General features: G+C 41.7%; 2 protein-coding genes across 7 annotated transcripts in view; one reads left to right on the forward strand and one right to left on the reverse strand.

Moving 5' to 3' along the window:
* LOC137296115 (ubiquitin carboxyl-terminal hydrolase 15-like) overlaps positions 1 to 11,346 on the forward strand; it is a 36,197-nt gene extending 24,851 nt beyond the window's left edge. For all 3 annotated transcript variants that reach the window (XM_067827801.1, XM_067827802.1, XM_067827800.1), the window contains exons 12-22: positions 244 to 327; positions 639 to 733; positions 926 to 997; positions 1,618 to 1,740; positions 1,941 to 2,116; positions 2,490 to 2,761; positions 3,041 to 3,159; positions 6,011 to 6,160; positions 6,339 to 6,442; positions 7,016 to 7,104; positions 7,282 to 11,346. In XM_067827801.1, coding sequence (XP_067683902.1) covers positions 244 to 327; positions 639 to 733; positions 926 to 997; positions 1,618 to 1,740; positions 1,941 to 2,116; positions 2,490 to 2,761; positions 3,041 to 3,159; positions 6,011 to 6,160; positions 6,339 to 6,442; positions 7,016 to 7,104; positions 7,282 to 7,485 — 1,488 coding nt within the window. In that variant the 3' untranslated portion in view covers positions 7,486 to 11,346. The remainder of the gene's footprint in view (positions 1 to 243; positions 328 to 638; positions 734 to 925; positions 998 to 1,617; positions 1,741 to 1,940; positions 2,117 to 2,489; positions 2,762 to 3,040; positions 3,160 to 6,010; positions 6,161 to 6,338; positions 6,443 to 7,015; positions 7,105 to 7,281) is intronic.
* Positions 11,347 to 11,690: 344 nt separating this feature from the next.
* Positions 11,691 to 16,629, reverse strand: part of LOC137296002 (battenin-like) — a 39,062-nt gene continuing 34,123 nt past the window's right edge. For all 4 annotated transcript variants that reach the window (XM_067827624.1, XM_067827625.1, XM_067827626.1 and 1 more), the window contains exons 13-16: positions 16,082 to 16,137; positions 13,817 to 13,910; positions 13,497 to 13,637; positions 11,691 to 12,840 (exon numbers count right to left, since the gene is read on the reverse strand). In XM_067827624.1, coding sequence (XP_067683725.1) covers positions 12,712 to 12,840; positions 13,497 to 13,637; positions 13,817 to 13,910; positions 16,082 to 16,137 — 420 coding nt within the window. In that variant the 3' untranslated portion in view covers positions 11,691 to 12,711. The remainder of the gene's footprint in view (positions 12,841 to 13,496; positions 13,638 to 13,816; positions 13,911 to 16,081; positions 16,138 to 16,629) is intronic.

Below are 16,629 nucleotides of genomic sequence, written 5' to 3' on the forward strand. Positions count from 1 at the left end.
AAGCTGCAGGAAAATTGCTATGTGTATAAAACGAAGTAATGGCAGAAGTTCAAGTCCAAAAGTAATCATCATTGCTTTACTTTTGTTTTGTTTCTTATGTTAGTTTTTTCATTTCTTTTTTTGCCTTAGAAAGCAGATTTGTTTGGTAAATGTTGGAGGTGTTTCTTACATAGGGATTTCCTTCACACAGATGCTCTGGTCATCCTGAGTAATAGTCATGATAATGTTTCTATCTATTTTCAGCTGAAACTGACCGTTCCTAAGATGGGAATTGTCGGCGACATATGTAAGGCATTATCATCCTTCGTTAATGTCCCATCAGAAAAGGTGAGTCAGTGTCTAATGCAGTAATCATCTGTTTCCATGTGATTGTCAGTGACTGAGAATAAGTAAAATCCAGAACTGGAGAAAGTACCTCTCCTACCATCAACTTGAAAACTTTGTATTGAGTCTTTAAGATGTTTCTTCCCTCAGCATCCAAATGGGCTGACTGGAGATAGTAGTATTTTTGTTTCCAGTGTTTATCTTAACAATCATTCAAGTCTCTCAAGCCTATGGTTATTTATTGCTGTGTGTCCTCAGTGTCTTGCTAAGTTTGCATGTGGCTCAAGTTAATGCCTGTTGGTGTTTTGTTGCAGATGGTTGTCACTGATGTCTATAACCACAGATTTCACCGAGTCTTTGCCCTGGAGGAAGGTCTTAACCACATCCTAGACAGGGATGACATATTTGTGTGAGTTCCAAGGACCTGTTGTTTACAGACAATATGGAAGTTGTAACCTGTATAGTAGAATGCAGACCATATGCTTTCAAATAGCTAGGCCTATAACATCATCTTCCTGTATGTAGGGTTTGGAGGTTTAATTAAAGGGAGATAACTGCAATGATTGCCTCCCTTGTGTATTCATGTACGTGATGGTTTCAGGTATGAGGTACCAGTGAATACTGCTGAGGATCCCAACACTCTCATTGTTCCTGTCTATCTACGGGAGAAACGGTAAGCAGCAGTGGCACAACAAACTAACAGTAATTCATATTTCAGGGTTGTAATAGAAAATTATTCCCTGATGTTGAAGTATGAAGTGCTAAGTTCTTGAAGGTTACACAACACTATCCCAGACAGAATAACTGCCACACATAAGAGGTGAGGCCAGGATAAAGTGATTATGACTGTATAGATTGTTGCTGTCCCACTAAGGTCTGTCAGTATGCCTCTCAGTAACTCTACAGCTGTCACTGTACAGTAACACAACAGTCAGTACAGTCACTCACACAAGTTTTGTATTCCTCGGGTCATCTGATCTTTGATCCAAGGGTCTCTGGGAAAATGGTACACTAATGAATGCATCAAGTTGCCAGTAAGAATATACCCCAGCACCACAGTGTCTTTGGTAGGAGGTGATGTTATTTCATTGAGGGGTCAGGTATGACAATTGTGGGTCCATTGGCACAAGACAATGCTGGTATATGTACATGCACACTTGCACACTTCCCCTCTACTTTATCACAGTTTTAGCTGGGATAATGCTCCCTTCAGTGAGAACAGCTATAGAAAATATCTGTTAAATAACTAAATATAAGCAAGTTACTGTGAGAGGGAAGCTGCGTATGTTCCAGGTCGTCAGGCAAGGATGCCTATGTGTCCAGCAACCAGTTGTTCGGCCAACCACTCCTCCTGCCTGTACCCAAGGGAACATGTAGCTATGACGAGCTCTATAATTTGCTTCTGCAAAGAATGTCGTAAGTATTTGGTTTCATAACATGTTTAGACGAAATAATTGTCATGACTGCTCTCTCTTTAATCATCTGCAAAACATGTTTAGTTAATGCTCCTTGCATGATATGTCAGAAATTTGAAAATGATTGATATTTGGTTGTTTTGTCTTGGTTCATTTTTATAGATATGTTTGGAGTTGATGTTTGTTTTTGATCATCCCTAGACGTTACGTGAAGACTCCAAAACCAAGCGAGCAGTGGTGGGTGAAGTTAAAGAGAGACGATGCCAAGGAGGACGAGAAGGACAGCAAGGTGGACATGGGAGGGGATGGGGGAGACAACTCTTCCAACAACGCTGATGAGAAGGAGACGCTAGAGGAGGAGCCTCAAGTTAATGGGGGTATGTGCCTTTGATTTTTAGAGCAATCAAGACCAGAGAAGTCAACTGTTGTTTCAAAACTGATGATGAGATCTCTCTTTGTTTATAGGTACATTCATTATGTTCATACGTTACAGGTTTCCTGCCCTGTTATTTTAAATGTGGATGGTTCAGTACTGATGCCCAGTTTGTAGGTGCCGCAGCTGAATTCATGAATAAATGTTGATCACCTTCATCCCATATTTCTTTCACCACTCATACAGTTACAGTCAGTACGACTGAAATATGTTGACAGTGGTCATATTAAACTAATGCTTCATGTGCAGTGCAAGCAAGACATAACATGCAGTGGATGATGGCAGGAAGTGTTATGCCCTCTTTGTTGCCTCCACAGAAGTGAGCAGTATGGACACCAATGTATCTGATGACGAGCTGGAGACAGATCGGGCTGCGGAGACGATGGGAGAAGATGAAGAAGAGGAGGAGGAGGAGGATGGTCCCAGAAGGCTCTTCACCTTCTCTCAGGTCAACTCATATGGCAGCAGCGAGCTGGATGGCAAACTGCTGGACGATGGTCGGCCTCTCAAGCTTACATCCAAGACCTACATTGCTCTGGACTGGGATCCTCTGGCTAAAGAAAAGTTTTATATTGAGAAAGATGCTGAGGTACATGATTGTAAATAAACGAGTACAATCAGTTTTATCATACTGTGTTAAATTATGTAAACTGTAGTAGTAGTGTTAAATAATGTGGCAAAAATATTTTTGAATTCTGATTATATTCAGTTAATAAGGGTCAACAGTAACATCAGTGAGTGCCAAGTAGGAGATGTTAAGCATTTTCTAATGTCATGTGAGTGAAAGTGGAAACTACTTTTGCTCCCTAGATATAGCTTAGGGAAGAAATGTACACATTTCATTTGATGAAGAGACTTCTTATTGCAGGACTTTGAGCAGCATGACACCATTCGGTACCGCAGTGTGCCCAAAAGGCAGGCCATCCAGCTCAATGACTGCCTCAAGATCTTCACAGATGCAGAGAAGCTCAGCGAACATGACCCATGGTTTGTGCACTTTCAAATTGCTAAAAGTGTAGTATGTATGACAGTCATTGTTTAATTTGATGCAACAAACTCACAAGATCTTATATATTACACATAAGACACCATGGATATGCCATGTGTACATGGGTGAATCAGTGACCAGACGATATGCCATGTGTACATGGGTGAATCAGTGACCAGACGATATGCCATGTATACATGGGTGAATCAGTGACCAGACGATATGCCATGTGTACATGGGTGAATCAGTGACCAGACGATATGCCATGTGTACATGGGTGAATCAGTGACCAGACGATATGCCATGTGTACATGGGTGAATCAGTGACCAGACGATTTGCCATGTGTACATGGGTGAATCAGTGACCTGACGATATGCCATGTGTACATGGGTGAATCAGTGACCAGACGATATGCCATGTGTACATGGGTGAATCAGTGACCAGACGATATGCCATGTGTACATGGGTGAATCAGTGACCAGACGATTTGCCATGTGTACATGGGTGAATCAGTGACCAGACGATATGCCATGTGTACATGGGTGAATCAGTGACCAGACGATTTGCCATGTGTACATGGGTGAATCAGTGACCAGACGATTTGCCATGTGTACATGGGTGAATCAGTGACCTGATGATATGCCATGTGTACATGGGTGAATCAGTGACCAGACGATATGCCATGTGTACATGGGTGAATCAGTGACCTGATGATATGCCATGTGTACATGGGTGAATCAGTGACCAGACGATATGCCATGTGTACATGGGTGAATCAGTGACCTGACGATATGCCATGTGTACATGGGTGAATCAGTGACCAGACGATATGCCATGTGTACATGGGTGAATCAGTGACCTGACGATATGCCATGTGTACATGGGTGAATCAGTGACCAGACGATATGCCATGTGTACATGGGTGAATCAGTGACCAGACGATATGCCATGTGTACATGGGTGAATCAGTGACCTGACGATATGCCATGTGTACATGGGTGAATCAGTGACCAGACGATATGCCATGTGTACATGGGTGAATCAGTGACCAGACGATATGCCATGTGTACATGGGTGAATCAGTGACCAGACGATATGCCATGTGTACATGGGTGAATCAGTGACCAGACGATATGCCATGTGTACATGGGTGAATCAGTGACCTGACGATATGCCATGTGTACATGGGTGAATCAGTGACCAGACGATATGCCATGTGTACATGGGTGAATCAGTGACCAGACGATATGCCATGTGTACATGGGTGAATCAGTGACCTGATGATATGCCATGTGTACATGGGTGAATCAGTGACCAGACGATATGCCATGTGTACATGGGTGAATCAGTGACCTGATGATATGCCATGTGTACATGGGTGAATCAGTGACCAGACGATATGCCATGTGTACATGGGTGAATCAGTGACCTGATGATATGCCATGTGTACATGGGTGAATCAGTGACCAGACGATATGCCATGTGTACATGGGTGAATCAGTGACCTGATGATATGCCATGTGTACATGGGTGAATCAGTGACCAGACGATATGCCATGTGTACATGGGTGAATCAGTGACCAGACGATATGCCATGTGTACATGGGTGAATCAGTGACCAGACGATATGCCATGTGTACATGGGTGAATCAGTGACCTGATGATATGCCATGTGTACATGGGTGAATCAGTGACCAGACGATATGCCATGTGTACATGGGTGAATCAGTGACCAGACGATATGCCATGTGTACATGGGTGAATCAGTGACCTGACGATATGCCATGTGTACATGGGTGAATCAGTGACCAGACGATATGCCATGTGTACATGGGTGAATCAGTGACCTGACGATATGCCATGTGTACATGGGTGAATCAGTGACCAGACGATATGCCATGTGTACATGGGTGAATCAGTGACCAGACGATATGCCATGTGTACATGGGTGAATCAGTGACCAGACGATATGCCATGTGTACATGGGTGAATCAGTGACCTGACGATATGCCATGTGTACATGGGTGAATCAGTGACCAGACGATATGCCATGTGTACATGGGTGAATCAGTGACCAGACGATATGCCATGTGTACATGGGTGAATCAGTGATGCCATGTGTACATGGGTGAATCAGTGACCTGACGATATGCCATGTGTACATGGGTGAATCAGTGACCAGACGATATGCCATGTGTACATGGGTGAATCAGTGACCTGACGATATGCCATGTGTACATGGGTGAATCAGTGACCAGACGATATGCCATGTGTACATGGGTGAATCAGTGACCAGACGATATGCCATGTGTACATGGGTGAATCAGTGACCAGACGATATGCCATGTGTACATGGGTGAATCAGTGACCAGACGATATGCCATGTGTACATGGGTGAATCAGTGACCAGACGATATGCCATGTGTACATGGGTGAATCAGTGACCAGACGATATGCCATGTGTACATGGGTGAATCAGTGACCAGACGATATGCCATGTGTACATGGGTGAATCAGTGACCTGACGATGTGCCATGTGTACATGGGTGAATCAGTGACCAGACGATATGCCATGTGTACATGGGTGAATCAGTGACCAGACGATATGCCATGTGTACATGGGTGAATCAGTGACCAGACGATATGCCATGTGTACATGGGTGAATCAGTGACCAGACGATATGCCATGTGTACATGGGTGAATCAGTGACCAGACGATATGCCATGTGTACATGGGTGAATCAGTGACCAGACGATATGCCATGTGTACATGGGTGAATCAGTGACCAGACGATATGCCATGTGTACATGGGTGAATCAGTGACCAGAGTGACATCTATGATGTGCAGGTACTGCCCGTCTTGTAAGCGTCACCAACAAGCCACAAAGAAGTTCGACCTATGGTCACTGCCAAATGTGCTCATCATCCACTTGAAGAGGTTCTCCTACAACAGATACTGGAGGGACAAGATTGATGCTCTCGTTGAGTTCCCCACAGAGTAAGTACCACACCCTTAAGTCCAATGTTTGCAGTTTGTGCAAAACACATTCATTACCCTAAAGCCACCTGTGTGATTTCAGTAGTGGTTTGTGTTACATATTGACTTGTCAGTTGTTTGGATTTCTGATCTGTCATGAATGAAGACGTGCTTGTAGCATCTTTGTTGACTGTTGCAGAGGTCTTGATTTACGGAAGTACATTATCAACCCTGAACATGGCCGTGCTGTGTATGACCTCATTGCTGTCTCCAACCATTACGGGGGACTAGGAGGAGGGCACTGTGAGTATATCGACATCTGTTCTATGTTGAGAATTACCTAAATACACATTTGGCTGACTCGTTTGAATTGAGCTCATTTCATGCACTTCTTCTTAAGCATATGGTGATCTCTCTGAAAGTGTTTTTATCACTGCAGTATATAATGCTAGTGGCATATTGTCAACGTCTATCTCTCAGGTGACAGATATATTGGTAGGTATGTAAGACAGAAACTAAAATGGTGCCTTTTGTTACTTACAGATTTTTGGCATTTTTGTTTTTCTCAATGTCCATGGAAACAATTTGGACTCAAAAAGGGGTTTAATTCGTTACCAGATCACAACTTGAAACAAGTTGGTCTTCATTGCATAGATACATAGGCGTATATGTATAGGAATTGTCTCTCCCATAGCTGGTTCTGTGACTGCTTATGTGTTTTACACTAAGTGACATGGATCAGCTGCTTAGCCGAATGTCAACAGTTATATCCCGTAGAAGGACTACCTTGCCCTGGGCAGCGAGTGTTAGCTATGCATGTAATGAGCTCCTGTTGACAGTGAATATTTCATGACTTCTGCATTTGTTTGACCTCAGACACGGCGTTTGCAAAGAACAAGGAGGAGAATGAGTGGCATTACTTCGATGACTCTAGCGTCAGTCAGTCCAGCGAAGAGGCTGTTGTGGTATGTTGCCTTGTAATCTCTTATGAGAGGATTGTTAGGATGTTAGTCACTCTATTCCTATTAGTCCATAACACAAAGTATAAAATATAGTGTAAGAGATCTATCAAACTTTGACTATCATATTTGCCAAGTAAATTGGTGAGTCCATTATTTCAAGATTGTTTTAATTCCTTCCAGACAAAAGCTGCATATGTGTTGGTGTATCAGAAGCGAGAACAAAAAATGCCCCCGCCATCCGTGCCTGCAAAAACCAAATCAGCCACTGTGACAACAGCATCTGCCAGTTCTGCAGCTGAGGCAGAGACATCTTGTTGCACCAATGGACTTGACTCTCGAGACAGTGCTCATTGCGATGATATTGAGATGGATACGTCAACATGATACCCTCCTGCCGTAGATGATCCTTACCAAATGAGCACACCTCCCGGGTACCACCAATCTCATCACGGCTTCCTTCAAGTGTAGAGGAGGCCAAAATACACAGCAAGAAATAGATACAATGCTAGAGGAAGGTACCACAGTTGTACAACGCTGCTTCAGATAAGCTGTATTGTTTGGGAAGTAAAACAAGATAGACTAGGAACAGTTGACAAGCTTCCACCAGGATATATACAGTAGAGAGATAGGAGAAACTTCTAGCTGTGGAGTACCTTGTTCCAGGAGAGGATGGTGTTGCTCCGATCATAGCACCCACATCGTCTGAAACTGTTGACAGTGTTTGATCTGGATTTCTACTGAAATTTAGTGTTCAACAGATGTTTCCTTTGCCTCTGTGTGAGACATTTTAGCAAGCTAACTATCAACTGGGATATCAAAGTGCTGTTCTGTGTCTAATACCACACTTCTTTCATGTTAGGGTCTCCATATAGGGCATCCAGTTGTTCTGTTATAGATGTATGGTGAAAAGATCTCTGTGTCTCATAGGTTTGTTACTCACCCTTTTGTACGGTAGGAACAAGCTAAAAGATGGAAATTGAGCCTCTGTATTTGAAGAAATATATCTATACCGAAAATACCAATTTCATACCAGACACTTTCAAACAGTGTTTCTTTTGCTTTTTGGCTTGCCCTGCAACTCTTTAAACAGTCAATCTTTCAATATGGGCTACCGACTGACATCTCAAGTGCACGATGCTTCCACGATGATCGTGGTGGTGGGATGGCATTCATGTGGAACAGTACCCCAAGGTCAAGGTCAACTGATGATCGACAAATGTACATAGCAGGTGTGTGAGTGACAATGTCTTCAGATAACACGTGATACCGACAATGGTGCACAGGGCTTGGTGAAGATCTCTCCGGCGGCCACTGTGATACTGTGCTGTATTTAAGCCGTAGATGTGTATATACATGTATAGGTGTCTCCCTGATAAATATCCTGTGTGAATGTCGAGAGTGACAATTATTTATTGTTTCATTGAACAACATTAATGTTTTTATACAGTGGAGTTTCCTATAATATTGACAGTATGTGTCTTGTCGTGTTGGATATTTGTTGATTTCACTTGCACTCTGATGATCAAAATGCCTTAGAGTGCTAGCGATAACCTATTTTCGTATTTGTACCTTCAAGATACCCATTCTCATGTGTCAGCACTTTCCTCTTCAGTAATTTTGTAGTTGACTTGCCCTTCTCTTAATGCTAATCATTCATTTGAATGGGTAAATCTAGAGTAAGCATTTCTAAACGGGTCTTGCATGTTAGCTGTCATTCAACATTGATATTTTTTCTAATGTAAATATAAGATTCAAACAAGCAAAATTTGTAAAATGGTTAAATTGTTTCTTTTAATGAATTAAATATTTTAGTTACAATAAATATTTAAAAACATTGACTATTTATCCAAAGTATTTGTGATGATTTTAACTCACAAGCCATTTGTGACTCATCGTCTAGGACAATATGATTGTCTGTTCATCTCACTGTCTTGTATATTCACGTCACCACGACGACACAGATTACCTTCATAATATTTTGTTATAATATGAACCTAATTATATGTGTACCAAGTCTGTATGATGACAAATACACTGCCTGTCTGCTTAACCACTATTTCACTAAAATGGAACCCAGATACCATGGTTACACATTTTATGCTGTATATATATATAATTTCTTTAACAGGATTCCAAATTAGAGTCTGTTTTGATCATGTCAAGACAATAAAGCATCAATATGTAGAAGGCATGCCTTAATCATGAAAGATGTTTTTGAAGTTTTCATTCAAAGCTAAGTTATGTATTCAGAGATATTGATATAGTCTAAGAAATCGTTAAGTGTTCTGTTGAAGACCTAGTACTGTTTTTTTCAATTCTTTAATCCTTGTTCTTTTAGTGATCTGCAAGGCCACATAGCATATTCCAGTGATGCTTGGCTTTTCTAGCAGCTAAACCTTCCTAAATCAAGACAAACATGTGACATTTATATTATTGTACTCCTCATGATGTACTGACCACATGATTCATGACCTGTTATGCTAGTATGGCTGACAAAGAAGACTGCTCTGCTATGAGATAGTGGTGTTATGACTTGCTTACCGTATATATGCATGTTAAGTAAAACTAGCAAGTATAGAATGGACAGATATTTAACAGTTCCGATGACTGTTCCATTATCCAGTCATGTATGTAACTTTCTTGGGACGTAGATTGGAAGGAGATGGTAATATTTGCTTGCTAAAAAACTATACAATGTTTGATGGTGCTATTGCCTCATGAAGATAACCAGTCACTTGCATTTGTCTGGGCATGGAATTGTACTTCTCTATTTTAACTACAGATTATCATTAAGGATTCAAAGTTGATGGTTGATATGGTGTTCAAAACAAATACTACTCTCAGTAAATGTTAATATCTGGTGTAGCTGTTTTGTGATAATGTTTGTCAGTGGTGACATGTCAGTACAAAAGTGGTCTTGCAGTTTTTCACTTGCATCTACCATGCTTACACATGCAATCCAGTGTTTTCTGGTGTGTCATGAGGAGACTTTTATAATCATATTTGATATTTTAGCTGTCATTGCTTGGCTTTTAAAGTATAAATAACCAGGTATTCTGACTGAAGTTACTCAATATATGTGTATGCTTTAAGTCAACGCGGAGAGTTAGATTCATACTGCCATGATTGATTAACTGATTGAACCTATTGTGACAGTGATTTTGTTGACATCTCAAGGAAAGGTTGGAATTAAAGTGTGAAAGTGAACAAAAGTTAACTTGCACATCCTCTAAATTACAGAAAAATCCAAGTATATGTCAGCTGGTGTCTCTGGGCTTGTGTGTGATACCTTGTTGCTCCTTTACAAGTACTGTGTGATTAGAAATCTTTTACTGCTGTTCCTGAAGCATGTTTGTAATGGGTGACACTCTCAAGTCTTGCCAGCAGTCAGGCCAGGTGTTTGGCAGTAGAACATCACACTACCCACTAGTCTTGTAATCAACCAGACACCTTATTGTTTCATGGGATAGTTGAAGTACACAAAGCAAGAACACTTTCTGCCATTTGGGAATGATCTTAATGTAACCTTTGTATTGCAGATGCCTTTGTAACAGTGGTGAGGTCTTGCTCCTGACTGACTTGTACTAAAATATTTCCTAAATAACTGTAAACACAGAAAGACTTCTGGAACAGGAGGCTTTCAGTTTCATGTGCAATCAGGGAACTTCTGTTCAATTTTATGTTGATTTTCAGTGGTTTTGAATTTAAAGGTTCAGTTTCAAGGTTGGATCCAGCTACACCTCTGACATTGTGCAGGTTCGTTGTTCTGCAGATTGAATATTTGAAAAGGGAGAAAAAGGAACCAGTCATATGCCTCTGTATTCACAACATCAAACAAGCAGTGGGTAGGTATCTGGTGAAGTGCATCTGTCCTATACAAGGCGATCTCACTTTTCCTCCATGTGAAGACTGGCTGTTAATATTTGTACATCCAAGTTGGAGCAGTAAAACAACTGATGAAGCTATGTTTGTATCAAGACAACCCCCCACAGTGATGTACTGAGTGCTACATATGGTCCCGTAAATACAGACCTGTTTGGTTCTCTATTAAGCATCAGCCCAACAAAGGTGTTGAGTTATCATGGCCTATTTTGTGTGGGGCATAGACAAATACACCAAATTGTTTTTAAACAAATATGTGGAATTGTTGATAGCCTTGGACTGTTTCTCTGGCAAATTTCACATGCAAATGTCAACTTATATCTCCATGTATGATTTCTAGAAATAATAAATCTGTTCTCTGTATTGAATTTTCATTCTATGTTATCAGATTTGGATGGTGGCAAAACTTGGTGCTGCTGCACCGAGCAACCAAATCATATTCACTGTTTTTGTGATTTTTTTTTTTCTGAATGGTTGTGCTTAATGTTCTGTGTATCTCAGTTGTGTTATAGTATATAGCAGATGGTGTGATTAAACATTCACACAGAGATCATGTTCCACCCACACAAGGCTGCAGTTATAGAAGTGCCACACATCATGGTAATGCTGGTACAGACAGCTGTGAGTATGCTGCAAAATTGTTTAGCTTTTACTTCTAAACAAAACCCATTTCATAGTGATCTTGTGACAATTTCTGGAAAATCATGTGAAATATATATTTTTATTTTGAAAACATGTTCATACTCACTGAGGTAGTTTTGCATCATTCTGTTCTGATGAAGATTATTAAGAACGCCATCGATAACAGAGGCAGACATCACTAACACCTGGCCAACACTGATTATCTCACCCTTCTACTAAGGTTTGTGAGACTCAGTAGAGCAGTGTAACGAATAATACAGAGTTTACATAGACTGGCCTGACTGCAGTTATACTGATTACAAAATCCTGATTACAAAGTATCACTTCTTAAACATAAAAGATTGTAAAATATATTTGTGATGCAAAAGACGACAATTCATATAAAAAATAGACATGAACATATCAATATGCATTATCAGAACACAACGTCTAAAGCAGTACACAGAATGTTAGGTAATATACATATTCTGAGATGTTTTTGTTCTGTTCTTTATATCTTATCACAAGATTCTCATTCAAAACATAATCCCTGCAGCTAGACATCACAGAACTATAAAAACACCTGGTCCTATGTACACAGAGTATGTATAGCATGGCTGCTAGGAAAGCAGCCATATCAATAGTATAAGCACCCAGGACAGCTTCAGTGGAGTGTACATCTGTAAGGAGATTTGATGTTTTTATCTCAACACAAACATATAGTGATACTGGACACTTCCATATCGAAGTACGCAAGAAATTGTGTTGACAGTATCTGGCTGCTTATGGTATATTTTGATAACACTGGTCAAGGGTGTGACACAAAAGTATAGGGGATAGTTACACAGAATAAGACACATTCTAGGAGGGCAATATGTCTGCCAAGTTAGTTGGTTAACTGATGATGTTGCCTGTTGCTGCTGCTGCTGCTGCTGCTCCAACAGAACTTCTGCTCCAGTTCAAACAGGGCGATGCAGCTAGAGACCTGAAGATGTCTTCCACCACAACCACATCGTCTGATGCTGGCACTTGGCACCTTCACCTTGAGATCCTCCAGAATTATGTAGCTTGTGACGTGATGAGGTATGTGCTGCTGTTGCTGTGCTATCACATCTTCAGCTTCAAGCTGCACAGTCTGTTGTGAGTGGGAATGGCAGCGGCCCCAGCTACAGCTATACCCACAGAATCGCCAACTGTGGCAACTCCCAGACTGAACTCTCTAACCTCCGGGGCGGTCTGGGAAAAGGAGCATCATCAGAAAACAAGCAAGAGGAAGAAGACTCAGCACTACAGCTTGATCTGCTTGGCCTGAGCTACTCTACATATGCATGGCCCCGGAGGTGGAAACAAATGAGGTATCTCCACCTGCTGTTTGTTTAATAGGGGAGACAAGAATGTTAAACAGCCACCTTGTCTCAGCTGTTCAGACATCTTGATGATCTACTGACAAAGGTGCACCCCTTCATAATAATAGATCCAACCAGTTATGACAGTCATGCAACGCATTAGTATTTACTTGATCAGGTCAAGCTTGGACAAGCTGTAATATATTGTACATTGAACATAGGCTTTTCTTCAATAGTTCAGCTGTAGTCTACATTATGTGAGAGAAATATGTATTTGATTTATAACAAAAGCTTATCACGCAAGCCTATTACGGGAGACTGCCCAAGTATAGTCAGTCAGATCATCCAAGCACACTGCTTGATATTGGAGGAATGCCCCAAGTTTTGTCAGTCATACACGTGCAACAAGCTAGCGCTGTATCAACTTAAACCTGTCCTTTAGTCTTGTTGATCCATGTTGCAGGTAGGGGAATGAGGGAATCTACATTAGAACACCTTTTATGAAGAGATAAATATGACACAATATAATGCCACAAGATAACCTACCTCTTTCCGCACCCTGTAGAAGGTGTTGACGTAGGCGGCACCACCCAGTAAACCCTCAAAGAACACGATGGCAATGATGATCCAGAAGTTTGGGATGTATCGATAGAATACTTGGGTCAGCAACACAGCCAGGTTGACAAACTACAAATATCAGCAAAATGTGTCAGTGTTCATATGGTCATGAACACGTGGAAACAATATGATTGTGCTACGCCCGATCATTTACATGTATGTACTCACCTGTACCATGTCATAATACTAGAGCCAGGTACATTTTCACCTGAACCATGTCACAATACTGGAGCCAAGTACATTCTCACCTGTAGTATAGGCAGTATCCACAGCTTCTTTATCTCAAAACAGTTGACGGAGGAGCGAGATATGAGCACTCCCACCTGATAGTCCACCTGGTACCTGCAACATCACAAACAACAGATCAGCTTGTGGGGAGAAAATATCATCAACAATGGATCAGCTTCTGGGGAGGAAACATATCCGACAATGGATCAGCTTGTGGGGAGGAAACATCACCAACAGATCAGTCTGCAGGCTGGAAACATCCCAAACAACAGATCAGCTTGTGGGGAGGAAACATCACCAATGACGGATCAGCTTGTGGGAAGGAAACATCACCTATGATGGATCAGCTTGTGGGGAGGAAACATCACAGTGGATCAGCTTCTGGGGAGGAAATAACATCACAAACAACCAACAATGGATCAGCTTGTGGGGAGGAAATACCAACAACAACAGATCAGCTTGTGGGGAGGAAATACCAACAACAATGGATCAGCTTGTGGGGAGGAAACATCACCAACAGTGGATCAGCTTGGGGGGAGGAAACATCACCAACAGATCAGCTTGCAGGGGGGAAATATCACCAACAACAGATCAGCTTGATGGGAGGAAACATCACCAAGGATGGATCAGCTTTTGGGGAGGAAAAACCTCCAACAATGGATCAGCTTGTGGGGAGGAAATATCACCAACAGTGGATCAGCTTGTGGGGAGGAAACATCACCAACAGATCAGCTTGCAGGGGGGAAATACCAACAACAACGGATCAGCTTGTGGGGAGGAAACATCACCAAGGACGGATCAGCTTGTGGGGAGAAAAAAACACCAACAATGGGACAGCTTGTGGGGAGGAAACATCACCAACAGTGGATCAGCTTGTGGGGAGGAAACATCACCAACAACGGATCAGCTTGTGGGGAGGAAACATCACCAAGGACGGATCAGCTTGTGGGGAGAAAAAAACACCAACAATGGGACAGCTTGTGGGGAGGAAACATCACCAACAGTGGATCAGCTTGTGGGGAGGAAACATCACCAACAACGGATCAGCTTGTGGGGAGGAAACATCACCAACAACGGATCAGCTTGTGGGGAGAAAAAAACACCAACAATAGATCAGTTTGTGAGGAGGAAACATCACCAACAGATCAGCTTGCAGAGGGGAAATACCAACAACAACGGATCAGCTTGGGGGAGGAAACATCACCAAGGATGGATCAGCTTGTGGGGAGAAAAAAAAGACCAACAATAGATCAGCTTGTGGGGAGGAAACATCACCAACAACGGATCAGCTTGAGGGGAGGAAACATCACCAAGGATGGATCAGCTTGTGGGGAGAAAAAAACACCAACAATAGATCAGCTTGTTGGGAGGAAACATCACCAACAACGGATCAGCTTGTGGGGAGGAAACATCACCAAGGACGGATCAGCTTGTGGGGAGGAAACATCACCAACAGTGGATCAGCTTGTGGGGAGGAAATATCACCAACATGGATCAGCTTGTGGGGAGGCAATATCACCAACAGTGGATCAGCTTGTGGGGAGGCAATATCACCAACAGTGGATCAGCTTGTGGGGAGGAAACATGAAGCATTGGATTAACATTATTTACACTTTAGCTGTACCATCACAAAGCTTTCAAAACACACCATGACAATACTGTCAAACAGTATACCCAAACAATGTTTTCAACGTATCATCACAATGCTTTCAACAAACACAATCACAATATTGACAACACACACCATCACAATATCATCAGTACGTACTATCAGATACAGTTAACTTGCACCATCACAATATCATCAGTAGGTACTATCAGATACAGTTAACTTGCACCATCACAATATCATCAGTAGGTACTATCAGATACAGTTAACTTGCACCATCACAATATCATCAGTAGGTACTATCAGATACAGTTAACTTGCACCATCACAATATCATCAGTACGTACTATCAGATACAGTTAACTTGCACCATCACAATATCATCAGTAGGTACTATCAGATACAGTTAACTTGCACCATCACAATATCATCAGTACGTACTATCAGATACAGTTAACTTGCACCATCACAATATCATCAGTACGTACTATCAGATACAGTTAACTTGCACCATCACAATATCATCAGTACGTACTATCAGATACAGTTAACTTGCACCATCACAATATCATCAGTACGTACTATCAGATACAGTTAACTTGCACCATCACAATATCATCAGTAAGTACTATCAGATACAGTTAACTTGCACTATCACAATACTGTCAATACTTACCATCGATACTGCTCGGATTTGCTGAGCCAGATATCATTGAAGTACAAGAGTTCATGCTGAAACATGGAACAGCCATATAGAATCTAACTGATCACCAGTACTTGTGTGGGAGGGAGTCTGGTGCTACCCTAGCATCTTCACCCCATCATGAATGGACGGGATGTACGGCCATCCTAAAGTGGAGATGAATGCCACTTTGAACCATATTCCAGTTGTTTCATGGCATGCCACCTGAATATTTACATCTAAAAGATGCATTTATCATCCAAAACTGTGTTCCGCCGGAGATACTGATTGTGTGATATCTGTAGACAGTAGATGCACAATGCCTGGAAGTCATCAATTACATGACTCACAATGCTATAACACAGCTGCACTGCAAGTGTAATAGCAGTACTGTGTTCAGAGATGAACATTTTTCATTGAAAACTAAGTTTGGGGTGGTCAGGTTGGCTGACTCGGTTGACAGATCTCATCCCAGTTGTGTAGATCGATGTTCATGTTGTTGATCACTGGATTGTCTGGTCCAGACCGATTAATTACAGATT

The sequence above is a fragment of the Haliotis asinina genome, chromosome 9, assembly GCF_037392515.1.
Source record: "Haliotis asinina isolate JCU_RB_2024 chromosome 9, JCU_Hal_asi_v2, whole genome shotgun sequence".
NCBI classification, from domain to species: domain Eukaryota; kingdom Metazoa; phylum Mollusca; class Gastropoda; order Lepetellida; family Haliotidae; genus Haliotis; species Haliotis asinina.